General features: G+C 41.2%; 1 protein-coding gene across 11 annotated transcripts in view; it reads left to right on the top strand.

The window, feature by feature from the left end:
- The window catches only part of PKHD1 (PKHD1 ciliary IPT domain containing fibrocystin/polyductin), a 443081-nt gene that overhangs the window by 47440 nt on the left and 379920 nt on the right, over positions 1-15721 (top strand). For all 11 annotated transcript variants that reach the window (XM_070778107.1, XM_070778111.1, XM_070778110.1 and 8 more), the window contains 6 exons: positions 2378-2562; positions 3462-3584; positions 4649-4754; positions 6988-7260; positions 9741-9871; positions 12502-12637. In XM_070778107.1, the coding sequence (XP_070634208.1) occupies positions 2378-2562; positions 3462-3584; positions 4649-4754; positions 6988-7260; positions 9741-9871; positions 12502-12637 (954 nt within the window). The remainder of the gene's footprint in view (positions 1-2377; positions 2563-3461; positions 3585-4648; positions 4755-6987; positions 7261-9740; positions 9872-12501; positions 12638-15721) is intronic.

The following is a 15721-nucleotide window of genomic DNA, read 5'->3' as shown; positions in this document are numbered from 1 at the left end:
GGCTGTTGGCATCCCTCGGTGCAGTGCATCGTCCCAGCCCCTGCCTCCTGGTTACATGGTCTCTTCCTCTGCCGTCTCCAAACTCCCTCTAAGGATAAATAGGACTGCATTTATGACCCACCTGGATAATCTGGGATGATTCCCTCTTCTCAAGATCCTTAATCACATCCTTTGCTCTATGATATAACATCATAGTTTCCAAGAATTAGGGTGTATCTTTTTGAGGGCCACCATTCAGCTCAGTCTACTCAGGCTTGCCCGAAGCTCATACAAATAGCTGAAGCAGGGTCCAGGTATGAACTTGAGTATTTGCTTCTCAAAGAGTTCAGTCTTCTTCTCTAGAATTTCATAGACCAAGATCCATGGTAGCCACCACCTTTCTAAATTAAACTCCCAAGTGATCCCACATGATGTTGAGTGTTTTAGAAACCGTATCCATGGGGTTGCAAAGAGTCAGACACGACTGAGCAACTGATCTGAACTGAGAAACCATATTAAATGTAGAAAGAGCTTTCAACTGCAATGAGAATATAAATGTTTCTAAATCTTCAACTATCAATGTATATACATCTCATCAAGGACAGGGTTAGAAGTGATTTTAATATTTATTTAGTAACAACATAGGGGAAGTTGGGGGCTCAGGAGAATGTAAGAGTGGTTGTCCAAAAGTTGGCAAGTGGTCCAAAAATCTTCTACCCTCCTGAGAAGAAAGATGCTGGACTTGCAAAGAAGTCCATCCTTGGCTGGAGGAATGGAGTTTTTCCTCTAGTAGGACAGCTTAGGAAAAGTAGATGGCCCTGAGGCTATTGGAAACTGTAAGTGTGTGAGTAAGTGCTCTAGAGCTCTGCCACTGTGAAGCCCATTACTGTGCTGTTTCCCTTCTCACAATGAGGGAACTGCAGAGTACCTGTTGAGAGATTTTTTTTTTCCTGCCATCATCTTCTGTTGCTGATGCTCTTCACATCACTGTCTGCAAAACAACTGGGGGATAAGCCAGCCTTCACCTGGCCATTTGAAATGGCCCTCAAATGATGTATTCATATAGGACAATCTTTTTTTTTTAAAAGATGAGTTTTGTTTGCATTTTGGAAATGCAGTGGTATTTCATTAACACTCCAGGGCAGTGTGGGATTCAAGAGGAAATCTCTTGAGTTGGTCAAGGCAATCTGGGTTTTAATCAAAACCCCTCTCACTTGTTTGGTGAGCTGTTGAATCACATTGGGTTTCATTTTCTTCATTTCTTAAGGAGGCATTAGGTACTCTTGCCTGGAAAATCCCAGGGACGGAGGAGCCTGGTAGGCTGCAGTCCATGGGGCTGCTAGGAGTCGGGCATGGCTGAGTGATTTCACTTGCACTTTTCACTTTCATGCATTGGAGAAGGAAATGGCAACCCACTCCAGTGTTCTTGCCTGGAGAATCCCAGGGATGGGGGAGCCTGGTGGCCTGCCGTCTGTGGGGTTGCACAGAGCGGGACACGACTGAAATGACTTAGCAGCAGCAGCAGCAGGTTATCCAGATGACCCACCTCAAAGGGTTGCTGGAGTAGCTAATGAAATGGAAACTTCAGGTAAAGCATGAAACAGTTTTCAAACACAAGCCCAGAGTGCAGTTATTTCTCTGCATGGATGTGTGATGGGGAAGCAGGTGGTTGGGCTTAAAGGAAATTCTAATAGAGAAACCAGAGTTCAGTGCCAACATTCCTCAGCTTGGTTGGCTCTGTTTTTATAGGTGTCAGCTGCTTTATGCCTTTCCACTCCTTGTGGAAGGTGGCCAACTTTTCCCTATTCACAGGGCCAGCTACACTTTTTTTTTCCCGGGAAAAACTCAGTATTTAATTAGACTTTCAGGACTTACCAGTGTTTGGAATTCACATTTTGAGTTGACAGCTGAGATAGTTTTGTCTGATGTGACTGTGTTCTCTGCTTGAGAGATATGATGCTGGTTAAAGGAATTGTGATATAAAAAGTGAGCATCTACTTATGCTTGCCTTAAAAATTGCGTAACTGGACTGAGGGTTCTCTTGAAGCCACATCTTGAACCTGAGGGTCTCTGCATATGTGAAGGTATTTTAACCTGTATTCTGCTGTCTTGATGATGAGATGCTACAAGGTGGAGTAATTAGTTTCCTGTATTTTCTATATTGCACTTCCCTGGTAGCTCAGCAGTAAAGAATCCTCCTGCAGGAGATGGGGGTTTGATCCCTGGGTTGAGAAGATCTCCTGTTGAAGGAAATGGCAACCCACTCTAAGATTCTTGCTTGGGAAATTCCATGGAAAGAGGGGCCTGACGGGCTACAGTCCATGGGGTTGCGAAAGAGTTGGACACAACTTAGCGACTAAAATAAGAACATTTTCGGTGTCATGACCTTCTCCCACAGGTGTCCCTGTGCACATCTCAGCCAGTCACCTCCAGAAGCTCTTACAAACCAGCGCTGATGACTTCACATCCAGGTACCTCAATGTTAGTGACTTCACTGTGACGGAGGATCTAAAGTCTTGCTATGAACATGTGTGGACCTTCTCCTGGTCCAGCCGGGTTGGGGACTTGCCCAACTTCATCAAGGTATGTATGGCATCCCTTTTGGCTTTATGGACTTGGTGCTCTGAAACAATTTTGTGAAAAAAAAAATCAGAATTATATGAATGAAAACTGTCATGATTTGTGAATTTGTTGGAATACTCAAGTAAAAGAGCTCAATGATCTTTCTGAAAGTTTCAAGGTATGTTTTGTATCTCATATTCCTGATAAAGCAATTTAAGTATAATGTTGCCTTTCCTAACATGATGTAGGTAAAGAAATTGTTGGTCAGTGTCCACCATACAATAATTCTACATCTGTTATTGGATCATTTAAGCAGATGTGATTGACTTAGATTATCATGGAGGCAGATGGCAGAGCAGAAGGAAGTTTAGGAACGGATTTGCTGTCTTCGGATAATGACAAAACCAGATGCTCTTGCATATTTAGGGTTTTAAAAAATAATCTAATGATCATCTAGCATTTGGTTTTATGAAGTGAAATCCAAGGTGAAATTTTATTCTTGTTATTTGGTGTTGTGGGTCATCTGGTTTTCAAACAAAATCCTTGGGTGGAGATGGAGGAAGGATGGAAGTCATCTCATGGCACTTGTTTCCTGACATTTTATTTTAGTATTTGGATTGTAAACTTGTAAAATAGAAAAGTGCATGGGAACAAAATCTCTTGCAAGACTTGAGAGATTAGCATAGTGTGCATTTTTTGGTAACTCTACTTGCAAATAAATATTCTTCTAGTCTACTGGGGCTTTCATTCACCACTACTTACTGTTAGGCTTCTAGATTTCAAGCCCGGTGTCACTCTATTTTCACTTTCTAGCTATCTGATTATTGTAAATGAATGTGAAAACACCCTTTGTCATTTGTTTCAAGCAAGATTAGACTTCTGTTCCATGGCAGGATTCACCAGAAATGTGACCATCTTAGGTATCTAATGAAAACCTCACCGGAGTGAACCCTGCTGTGACCACACGTGTGGTATATGATGGTGGTGTCTTCCTTGGACCCATATTTGGAGACATGTTGGTCACTGCCAACCAACACACTCAGGTGAGAGCAGATGGGCCCCCCAAAGTGAAGTACTGGTTTTAAGTCTACTGCAGCCCCTCCTGATTTGTGATGTGGGCCAATCCCAAGGGTCAGTGTTCTAATTTGCAAAATAGAGACAGCCCTGGCTGTGCTCTTTCTACTTCCACAGGGTATGGAGAATACTCTGAAAATACAAGTGCTTTGTAAACACAACATCCAGTTGTTATAATTACTGATGCTCTTATGGCACCCAAAATAGAGAATCTCTAGCTACCTACTTTTTATACCTCCTCACAGTGGCCTTGGAAAGTAAATGGGCTGAGTCACCTCCTTTTCTCTTTAAAATGTCTTTTGCACTTTCCCTTCTTATAAGTCATGTGCATTCGAGACAGTTTTAAAATGCAAAATCTGTAAGAATAATATAACCAATACCTGGGTACCCAAACAAGAATTAACAATTGCTAACATTTGATGCATGATCCCTTCCTGCCATAAGCAAACACTATCATAGATGTAGTGTGTACTTAATCCTTATTTTATAGGCAAAGACTGAGAGTCTTACCTTTTTCACCACTTTCATCTACAAGTATTGTAGAGTTCTATTAGATTAACCTTAGTCCCAGTGAGAGGGAAAGATATATAATTTATTCTTAGGGACTTCCCATTCTAGGACAAAAAAGACCCCAACCCAAGTGTCCAAATCCACTCTAATCTTTAGTTATATTGGCATTTACCAGCAAAGATAGGGCTTTTCACAGGCAGTAGGTCCTAAGTTAAAAAATATAAGGTGTTAAAAAGTCCTTGCACAGTTTGAATTTACTTCTATGTGAGAGGGAATTTACTCCAGACTGAGCCTATCTAATTGTAAAAATATTAGGTTTCTGCATATTAACCATCATTTAAAGATAGCCTACCATGTTGAGTCATGCTTTACAACTGAGAGTCTATTATTGGAAAATAGAAGGAAAAAATAAAGAGTAGGTGAATCACTAACACATTTCAGTTTGGGCAAATTTCACATGTCCTTTAGGAATACCCTTGAGCATATGAGATGTGTACATTTTAATGCTCTTGCCTTTTTCTAGGTGGTTGTGCGAGTGAATGACATACCAGCTTATTGTTCAGGTTCCTGTGCCTTCCAATACCTTGAAGGGTCAACTCCCCAGGTCTACTCGGTGTGGTATGCCCTTGGTATGACATGTACTTGACATTGAAATGGGCGTTGAGTTTATTTTTTGATTGGAGTGTAGTTGATTTGCAATGTAATGTTAGTTTCAGGCATACGGCTCAGCGATTCAGTTTTATATGTATATATACCTATAAAGTGAAAGTCAAGTCGCTCAGTTGTGTCTGACTCATTGTGACCCCATGGACTGAAGACCATCAGGCTCTTCAGTCCATGGGATTCTCCAGGCAACAATACTGGAGTGGTTTGCCATTTCCTTCTCCAGGGGATCTTCCAGACCCAGGGATTGAGCCTGTATCTCCTGCATTGCAGGCAGATGCTTTACTGTTTGAGCCACCAGGGAAGCCACACATCCCTATAAAACTATGTGTATATATACGTGTGTATGTGTGTATGCTGTGTGCTCGGTCATGTCTGACTCTTTGTGACCCCATGAACTTTAGTCTGTTAGGCTCCTCTGTCCATGAAATTCTTTAGGCAAGAATACTAGAGTAGGTTGCCATTTCCTGTGTGTATACTTGTTTGCTCAGTTGTGTCCAACTCTTTGTAAGCCCATGGACTATAGGCCACCAGGCTCCTCTGTCCATGGGGATTCTCCAGGCAAGAATACTGCAGTGGGTTGCCATGTTCCGCTCCAGGGGATCTTCCCAACCCAGGGATCAAACCCAGGTATCCCACGTTGCAGGCAAATTCTTTACTCTCTGAGTCACTAGGGAAGCCCTTTTCCAGGTGATCTTCCCAACCCAGGGATCAAGCCCGTGTCTCCTGCATTGGCAGGTGGATTCTTTACCACTGAGCCACCTGGGGAGCCCCATATATATGTGTATTTGTTGTTGTTCAGTTGCTCAGTTGTGGCTGACTCTTTGTGACCCCATGGACTGCAGCACACCGGACTTCCCTGTCTTTCATCATCTCACGGAGTTTGCTCAAACTCATATCCATTCAGTCAGTGGTGCCATCCAACCATCTCATACTCTGTCGTCCCCTTCTCCTACTGCCTTCAGTCTTTCCCAGTATCAGGGTCTTTTTCCAATGAGTCAATTCTTTACATCAGGTGGCCACAGTATTGGAAGTTCAGCTTCAGCATCAGTCCTTCCAATGGATATTCAGAATTGATTTCCTTTAGGATTAACTGGTTTGATCTCCTTGCAGTCCAAGGGACTCTCAAGAGTCTTCTCCAACACCAGAGTTCAAAAGCATCGATTCTTTGATGCTTAGCTTTCTTTATGGTCCAACTCTCACATCCTCACATGACTACTGGAAAAACCATAGCTTTGACTAGACAGACATTTGTTGGCAAAGTGATATCTCTGGCTTTTAATATGCTGTCTAGGTATGTCATAGTTTTTCTTCCAAGGAGCAAGCATCTTTTAATTTCATGGCTGCAGTCACCATCTGCAGTGATTTTGGAGCCCAAGAACATAAAGTCTGTCACTGTGTCCATTGTCTCCCCATCTGTTTGCCATGAAGTGGTGGGACCAGATGCTATGATCTTAGTTTCTTGAATGTTGAGTTTTAAGCCAACATTCAAAAAACAGGTATCCATGTATACACATATGTATTCTTTTTCAGGTTCTTTTCCCTTATAGATATTATAAAATATTGAGTATAGTTCCCTGTACTATGCAGCAGATCCTTGGTGGTTATCCATTTTATGTATAGTAGTATGTAAGTGTTACTCCCAAACTCCTAATTTATCCCTCCCACAACCTTTCCCCTTTGGTGACCATAAATGTGGGTTTATTTCTTGTGCGTGTGTGTGTGTGTGTGTGTGTGCGTGTGCGGGGTGGGGGGTTACTATTTCTGTGTGTGAACTTTAAGATCAGAATGATCTGTTGGAGGGTATGTCCCTGGTGATGGCTGAATAGAAGGTACATCAGCTCATGGGGTGAATGTAGAGTAGCACAACAAAAGGACAATTTTGAGCTAATCTAAATGAAATGGTCATGATTTGAAATGGTAGATTGTTGATGACTTAAAATGTTGCATATTCTTTGTCCCTTGTTTTGAAATATTCTTTAGTTTTTCCCCATTTTTTAACTGGTTAGTGATTTGTCATTACTAGTTTGAGAAAATTTAAGTGGAGGGCTCTAGGCTATTAAAATAAACACAGATTCCAATATAAGTCAGCATTCAGTTCCTTGAATTTTGAGAGGAAGGTGAGAGGGAACGGATATTTGACAGAGTTCTCATAAATGGAGTGATATTGCTGAGAGATGGTTTCTTTCTTCTTTTAAGATGACATGGACCTACTGGTTTATATTACGGGAACTAGTTTCTCTGGTGACTACAAGGCCCTGCAAGTTACAGTGAACAAAACGAGTTGCAACGTTATTTTCTCAAACCAAACAAACGTGGTGTGTCAGACAAGCCTGCTGCCTATTGGATTGCATCAGATCTCGATGTTGGTGAGACCCTCTGGTCTTGCCATCAATGCCAGTGGAGGAGGCCTCTTCCTAAATGTGGAACCCAGACTGGACACTGTGGAGCCTTCCCGAGCTGCAGACATTGGTAATCTGTGGGCAACCACATTGCCTCTGATGCTCTGAGACCTTCGTTCTTGCCAACCTGCAAGAATCTAGTCTCGCCACATAATAAATCCATATCCACTGTGGTTCACAGGTTTTTGTTTTCTGCCATCAGCATTTCTTCTAATGAGTAATGGACGTTTGAGCCCTCAAATGAAGTCACTTGCCACATAAAATGCCATAGTTTGGTTAATGGTGTCAGGCATCACGAGGTCAATCATTAAGTCACTGGGACAATCTGATCAAGGGGAAATGACACTAGCTGGGGATTTGGGACATGTGGTTTTGTTTTCAGCCTGCCAAAGTCAGAAGTGTGACCTTAGATATTTCATATACTCTGTGGGACTTAGTTTCCTTATAACGATGAGGATGGGCCTGGTATCATTTACTGAGCACCTCTTCTAGGCAGTTGCACACCCTAAATGCTAACAGTTGCCTGAAAGATGGAATTATTATCCTCATTTTTCAGATGATATAATAGGGTTCTAAGAGAAGAGTGACCTGCTCAAGGCTTCCTGATGAAAAAAGTGCGAGTGGCTAGGACTTCAGCCTATGAATTTTGAGGGGGACACCGTTCAGGACTCCTCTTTCTGGTATTGAACCTAGGGCTGGGGGGAGCCAGTATGTGGCTTGAACCCCTTAGTCCCCTGGAAGGGTCCCTGAGCCTGTGACATTCCCCTATTCTTCTGTGTCACCTGTGAGGGTCTTGACTTGATTGCTTCTCTTCCCTTCCCACCCGACTAGGTATAGATCTTTCTTACAGCCTTGGTTGTAAGAAGAGCCTTTCTGTCAGCCTTCAGGTTGTTAGCAGTGAGCTCTGCTCCACATGTAGGTGTATCTTTGATGTTTGTGTATCCTTCTACTCTGCTGTCCTGATCTCTCCAGATAGAGCTGTTTTATAAGATATTTTAAATGTCCAGCCGAAGATCCCTTTACTTTTATTATTGGAATTTTGTTATTGGCATGTATTTTTCATTGAATTTTAAAATCAGCTCGTTTAATTTAAATTAAAAAAAAATTTTTTTGTATTTTTATCATAATTGCACTGGTGCTTTAGTTTAACCCAGAAAGATATGCCACCTTATGATGTTCACTTTCTGTACATTTACTTTAGTTTTCTTATTTAGGTTTTAACCCATCTGTTAGATTCATCAACAGCATTTCAAAGCTTTCTTCAAGTTTCTTCATATTCTTGAATTGCTCTTGTCAAGATTGTTTCCAGATATTGTATCTTTTATGTTGCTATTGTATGTTGGCTCTTCTTCAGTGTTAGTCTTTAACTTAGAAGTCTATTATGGTCGTGCTCTGAGTCTTCAGGGCATGTTTATATCTTTAACTTCAGGGTAATATTCCATTCAGTCACGTGATACTGAAAGGTCTCCGTCAGGCTGTACGTTTCCTTTCTCACCCCGACACATGTGCCATCTCCCCACTCTCGTGTGTCTCTATTTGGTGGCTTTACTGCCTCTCCTGTATCCCTTTCTGGAGAGATGGCAGACCAGAGTCATTGCTCATCCACGAGAGATGGGCTACCTGTCCATCAGATGGATCAAGGGCTGCCCTCCAGGTGGGATATCAGTGTGACTGGTGCCATCGCTCCTCTTGTTGACATTATGATTGCTATAGTTGATCCTCAGTGGTCAGTGCAGAAGTCCTGATGACACCAGGTGCTGATGACAGTCACTTCTATATCATCATGGAAACCAGAACCTTGTTGGTGTGGTACCATTATCACAAAGCCAGAAAGGCTAAGGCTGTCATTTAAAGATGAGGGAATGGAAATTCGCTGGTGATCTGGTGGTTAGGACTCTGCACTTTTGCTGCAGAGAGCATAGATTTAGTCCCTGGTTGGGGAACTTAAGACCTGCAAGCCATGCAGTGTGGCCACAAATTAAAAAAAAAAAGAAGAAGATGAAGGAGATGAGACCAGTGAACTCAGGGACAATAGTGCAAATGACCTGCTGTAAGTGGCAGAGCAGTCTGTGGCCCTGACTCTGGGACCCTGTTCTTTCTACCATTTTATTCTTCCTCTCTTACACTCTTTTCTTGGGAAAAGAATTTAAGTTTTATAGAATTGACAAGGATGATATTTAAAAATCTTGAGCAGAAAGAGTTTTCGGAAACCATTTACTTTATTTCTCCTTTCCATGACTGTGTTGTATCCCTATGTTTTATTCTTGAATATCTCCTTTTCACTGCCCTCTATTTACTTTATTTCTCCTTTCCATGACTGTGTTGTATCCCTATGTTTTATTCTTGAATATCTCCTTTTCTCTGCCCTCTAGTCACTGTATCTCCCACCTTATTTAGCAGTTTATATCTTTAACTCCAGTCTCTTTCTGCATGTTGAATGTGCCTTGTGTTTTAACTACGCAGCTTCATATTTTTATTTCACCTATTTCTCTTATGGGTTGTCTACTAGCACAGCTGTGTGTCCCATCTGAAAGTGTTGCTTTTTTACAGGAGGTCTCTGGGCCACCATCCGAGGGTCTGGTTTGGATAATGTTAACCTGGTGTTATTTGGATCCCAGTCTTGTGTCATTAATGTCACTACAAGCAACTCACGAAGAATTCAGTGCAAAGTTCCATCCAAAGTAAGTGGAATCTTTGGGCATCTCCTTTCTGGGTAGATGACCATTATTAATGTGTAGTTAATTAGGGGGAAGGCAATGGCACCCCACTCCAGTACTCTTGCCTGGAAAATCCTATGGATGGAGGAGCCTGGTAGGCTTCAGTCCGTGGGGTCGCTAAGAGTTGGACACGACTGAGCGACTTCGCTTTCACTTTTCACTTTCATGCATTGGAGAAGGAAATGGCAACCCACTCCAGTATTCTTGCCTGGAGAATCCCAGGGATGGGGGAGCCTGGTGGGCTGCCATCTATTGGGTTGCACAAAGTCGGACATGACTGAAGCGACTTAGCAGCAGCAGCAGCAGTAGTAATAGCAGCAGTTAATTATGTGTAAGGTTCTCAGTGGATCATTTCTTAGAACTAAGTTGACTGACATGATCGTCTCATCATGAGAGCGTGCTTACTTATATTGCTTACACGGACACACTTTTGCTATGAAGTGGGAAGCTGACCCCACCAATGTTGCTTGTAATTAGCATCAGTTAATATCTTTTAAAAGAAAATGACCAGACTGTCCCAGTCCACACTCTTAATGAATATTAGTGCCACTGAGTAAATATATTAATTTAGTGTACATTCTGAGTGTTGGTTTGCAAGACATATATCTTATAATTTTACTTCTTTTTCAAGCAAACAACTTAGTTTTCATAAGCAATTTTGTTTTCTGGCATGGATGGGACTGGTGAAACTTGGAATATTCTAGAATGTCTGCATGTATGCATGCTAAGTCACTTCAGTCATGTCTGACTCTTTGCAACCCTATGGATTATAGCCCACCAGGCTCCTCTGTCTACGGGATTCTCCTGGCAAAAGTACTGGAGTGGGTTGCCATGCCCTCCCCCAGGGCATCTATCTGACCCAGGGATTGAACCTGGGTCTCCTGTTTGGCAGGCAGCTTCTCTACGACTAGTGCCACCTGGGAAGCCCTTCTTTTCTCCAGGGGACCTTCCCAACCCTGGGATTGAATGCAAGTCTCTTGCATTATAGCCTGATTCTTTACTGTCTGAGCCACTACTCAGTCGTGGAATGTCTGGTTCCTGTGAAATAAATAGCTTAGTTAATCCTAGTTACTCCCTGCTGCTCCCCTGTTCCCTTAGAAGCAAGTCCCTTAGCTTTCTCATCCCTCTTCAGTTGGTTCTGTTTCATAGATGGCACAAGAGGTTTGGGTCCAGGCCCTTGCCTAGTGCTGTGGGAGAGAGTCATGCTCGCAGCTGAGCTTGAACCTCCTATTCAGAGTTCACTTCAGTGCCATCAACATTCCTAGCACACCCATGATCCCCAAAGAAGGCTGTTTGCCAAACAATAAAGATCTCTGAAAGAAGAGAAAGTTCAGAATAATCTTTGGTCTCATATTTTTAATCTCATCCAGTTATTCAAATATTATGAAATATTAGCTTTTATATATAAACTGCATGCAGTTCTAACATATGTTTGTATTGTGATTCATTTCCTGTTATTGGACATTTAAATAATTTCCAAAGTTTCCCATATTTATTGTGTACTCACCATGTGCCAATATAAAAACACAGACATATAAAGCTTTTGACACAGGTATCTGGTTGTCTGAAACTCTTTTTAAATTAATACTCTCATCGTCACACGGGTGCCTGCTTTCTGATCCCTTGGCCAACATTGTCAGCACTTTAGTATGTATTGACCATTTTAATGGGTAAAATTTTTACTGATTGAATTTCTTTCACCAGAGAGTATAAATATTAGGAAAATCAACTTTTAAATTTGAACCAAGCAATGCATGCAAAGTTCAAAAGAAAATGATAAAACAATCGCACTCTCTCCTTCCTCACTTCCCCATTCTTCAAGTCCCCATTTCTGAAACAACTACTTTCAATTCTTTTGATTATAGTTACAGAAGCATTTTATGGTGAAATCAATAAACCATATTTACATTATTAAACTATTTAAATGATAATGGTAGGCAATATGTATTTTTTATAGTTTGTTTTTTCTTAGAGTTTTTTTTTTTACATGTCTTCCTTGTAATAAAAATACTCTGTATTTAAAAAAATTCTTTGTATCAGTTGCTCTTTTTTCTTGATGCTTTCTCTTCTGCTTCAATTTAACTTGGTGATTTCCAGATTTATTTTACAGGTTTCATCCTAGTGTTTCCCTTGATTGCTCTCCTGAATAGATTCACTGTTTCTTGGAATTTCTTTCTCCTTTTTTGGTTATTGTTTATTTTTTGAGGTCATGTCTGTAAGAAATAGTCCAAGACAGAAAATGTGGGCGGGAAGTTCTCTGAGTACTTAAATGTCTGAAAGTATGCTCATACTTGATGGATAGTTTAGCAAGATATAGAGGTTTATTTGAAATTGCTCTTTTTTTTTTCAGAACCAGTTGATGTGTTAATTGCAAATCACTCTTATTTACTCTTTAATCTGTTAGATACTGCACTTACCTTACCTGTTCTAAGTATTAGTCACTGTGTGTGTGACAGAAAGAGAGAGAGACTTGAAAGTAGCAATTATATTCTTTAAAAACAATTTTCTTGAAGTTAATCTTTTAAACTAGTTCTATATGGACTTCACTCACGTCAGTCTTTTTTACAGTTTTGATTTTTAAAATTAATTTTCAGGGGGAAGATGGACCTACTGTGAATGTGACTGTTATCTTGGGGGGCCGTCCTGTGGTTCTTGCCATGGCATTTACATATGTCTCCTCTTTAAATCCAGTAATCGTGTCTCTCAGCAGAAATGGAAGCAGCATAGCAGGTAAAATACCTCATCCTGGAGGATATTTTCATTTTAGACCACTGAGCCTATAAGAAAGGCAAACAATGGCCTTATTAATTTTTAATGAATGTAGTATTATATTTTGGATGGAAGTTATTTTTCTGAAAACCTGGAGACTGATTTTCTCATCTTCGTGTGCTCAGTTGCTAAGTTCTCTCTGACTCTTTGTAACCCCATGGACTGTAGCCCACCAGGCTCCTCTGTCCATGGGATTTTCAAAGCAAGAATACTGGAGTGGGTTGCCATTTTCTCCTCTTGGGGATCTTCCTGGCTCAGGAATTGAACCCACATCTCCTGCACTGGCAGGCAGATTCTTACCACTGAGCCACTTGGGAAGCTCTTTCCCATCTTAGCCATCATTAAATAAATCTCCTTATATATATTTTTCTCTCTGTAAAATTGAGAACCATTTCTATCTTGAAAATGGGAATTCAGTGGTAAAAATTCAGTAAATGTTTATTGCACCTATCATGTGCCAATAATAATAGCACAGACATATAATCAGAATTCATCTTTGTCATTAATTGATAGAATTATTAGCCTCAGTTTACAGATTAGGAAACTAAGGGACAGAGAGAATAAGTAACTTGTCTAAGATGTTACTTGTAGTAAGTACTAGAGCAGGGATTTGAACTCAAGCAGCCTGGTTGCAGATTCCAAGCATCCAGCCACTTATAGTTTACTATAAAATGGCATTTGGGGCAGCAGTTCCTATTATAGCAATTATTTGATATGATTAGAGAATAGTATATTCTGATGAACTTTTTCCTTGAGAGACATGTATAGAAAAAATGAATTCTTTAACATTCCAACTGCATTAAATGACTTAATCTTTGATGATTTAGATGATACAACAGGATGGAATTATGACAATTTATTATCATGTCTGGATAGATTTGGAAAAGTAGCGGGTAACATGGTGTTTTGGTTAATTGGATGCCAGACGACAGAGTTTATGGCAGACATGTCTAAGGGTTTATTATACAAGACCATCAAATTTCCCAAAGAAACAGCCTGGACTCCATCCTTCTGGTACTATTTTCATTTTCCATTGCTCAAGAGTACATAAATAAAGGGAGGTGTCCTTTAGCTTCTCAATATTATTCAGCTCAGATAGTGCAGAAGAAGAATTTGCTGCCTGAGGCGACCAAAGTGTGTAAAATTCCTTAGTGGTATAGATTCTTCCCAACAAAGTAGAAAAGGGAGGAGGGAGCCCTGTGTTCTATTCAGATTTCAGTGATTTTGGCTTTTAATAAAATTCCCCACCTATAATGAAAAGAATAAATGCATTGCATCAGTGCCTCAAAGGCATCTCATATTAGCTTGACAGTTGACCAAGAGCCCAAGGAGTTCATGTTATTGATATATACAACATGATGCATTATTTGCAGGATTTCCACTTGCATTGAGATCTTTCTACAGGCAGAATAAAGAAGAACATGTTATAAAACCCCAAGTGAGGAGTACCCTATTGGGAAAGTCTGTTTCGAAAGTTGGAGGGTATTAATACATATCTCCATCAAGAAGATGCTGATGCTGATGATAACAACAGAGTCAAGAAGAAATCAGAGAAAGAGGAAGAGGAGCAGGGGAAGGAGGAGGAAGAGTTTGATGTGAGGGACTGTTAGTGTAGTTTTTGTCATCAGCGCTAGATTTGAATGAATCCCAACTTAACCACTCCCTGGTTAAGTTTTTTTTTTTTTTTTTTTTTTTAGTGAGAAAGGCGCTGACATGTTTATTTTTAATATTTATTTGTTTGTTCTTAGTTGTGGCACTCAGGATCCTTGATCTTGTTATGGCATGAGAACTCTTAGTTGCAACAAGCAGGATCTAGTTCCCTGACCAGGGATTAAACCTAGGCTGCCTGCATTGGGAGCATGGAGTCTTAGCCATTGGACCACTCCTTGAACTCTATTTTTAGTGTCTCCAGTTATTAGGTGGGAATAATCATTTCAAGGCGATTGGGAAAAATGGAGATAAAGTAGGTAACAGTACCTAGCCCACCCAGGAACTAACATGGAGTAAGCACTCGATAAATGCTTTGTTGAAGTGAACACTGTCATTCTGCCAGATACTGAATGTGGAATAAATGGGTCAAAGATGACCTCTGTACACTGGCCCCATGTGACTTGCTCCTTTAAGCAGGCTGGGATCCATCAGCTGAAAACTCCGCCAATGCCAAATTCAAATTCTTTCACCCCCAGTTGTTTGAAAGAAAGAAGGAAAGAGAAGTCACTCAGTCGTGTCCGACTCTTTGTGATACCATGGACTGTAGCCTACCAGGCTACTCTGTTCATGGAATTTTCCATGCAAGAGTATTGGAGTGGGTTGCCATTTCCTTCTCCAGGGGATCTTCCCAACCCTGGGATGGAACCCAGGTCTCCCGCATTGTAGGCAGACACTTTACCATCTGAGCTACCAGGGAAGCACCGCCCCCCCGCCCCGCTCACAAGCATATTTATTTAACCTTTTAGAGCCTATCTGCTTTACACACCCTACAAAAACACATTTAACATGTTACAGCCATAGATCAGATCAACCTGGGGGACTCAGAGCCATTACCACCCTCCAAAGCTCTCTGACCCAGAAACTACCCACGGGGATGCTGAGTGACTCATTATGTGAGGGACATAGAAGCTGCCTCTCTGATCTCTTTCTCCCCTAGGAGTTCTTTGCCCTTCTCCTCTTCTGGGTGGCAGTCTCTGACTGATGCTTCTGGAAGGTCTCCAGCTGGCAGATTTCCCCACCTATGGAACCTGTCAAAGCACCATCTCTATAAATCTTGTTCTGTGCTACGGCCACCTTGTGATCATGTCTTCTCAGTCAACCCTGAAATTTTTGTACTCACTACCCTGAGGCTTCAGACCTGATAGTATAAATGAGGTTGGGAAGACAGGAAGAAGTAAAGAGGATATGGAACAGAGAAGAAAATGAAGTTAGCTTTCTTCGTCTTCAGCCACAGAACCATCTTTAACTTGGCCTCTTTCCATACGATCCTTAACTGTATCCACATGTACCTAGAATTCCAGGAAGTCACCCCTTCTCTTTCCTTCTCTCCAAGTC

The sequence above is a fragment of the Bos indicus genome, chromosome 23 (genome assembly GCF_029378745.1).
Source record: "Bos indicus isolate NIAB-ARS_2022 breed Sahiwal x Tharparkar chromosome 23, NIAB-ARS_B.indTharparkar_mat_pri_1.0, whole genome shotgun sequence".
NCBI lineage: Eukaryota > Metazoa > Chordata > Mammalia > Artiodactyla > Bovidae > Bos > Bos indicus.
The sequence above is the reverse complement of the archived record's forward strand: the minus strand, read 5'-3'. Positions and strand labels throughout refer to the sequence as shown.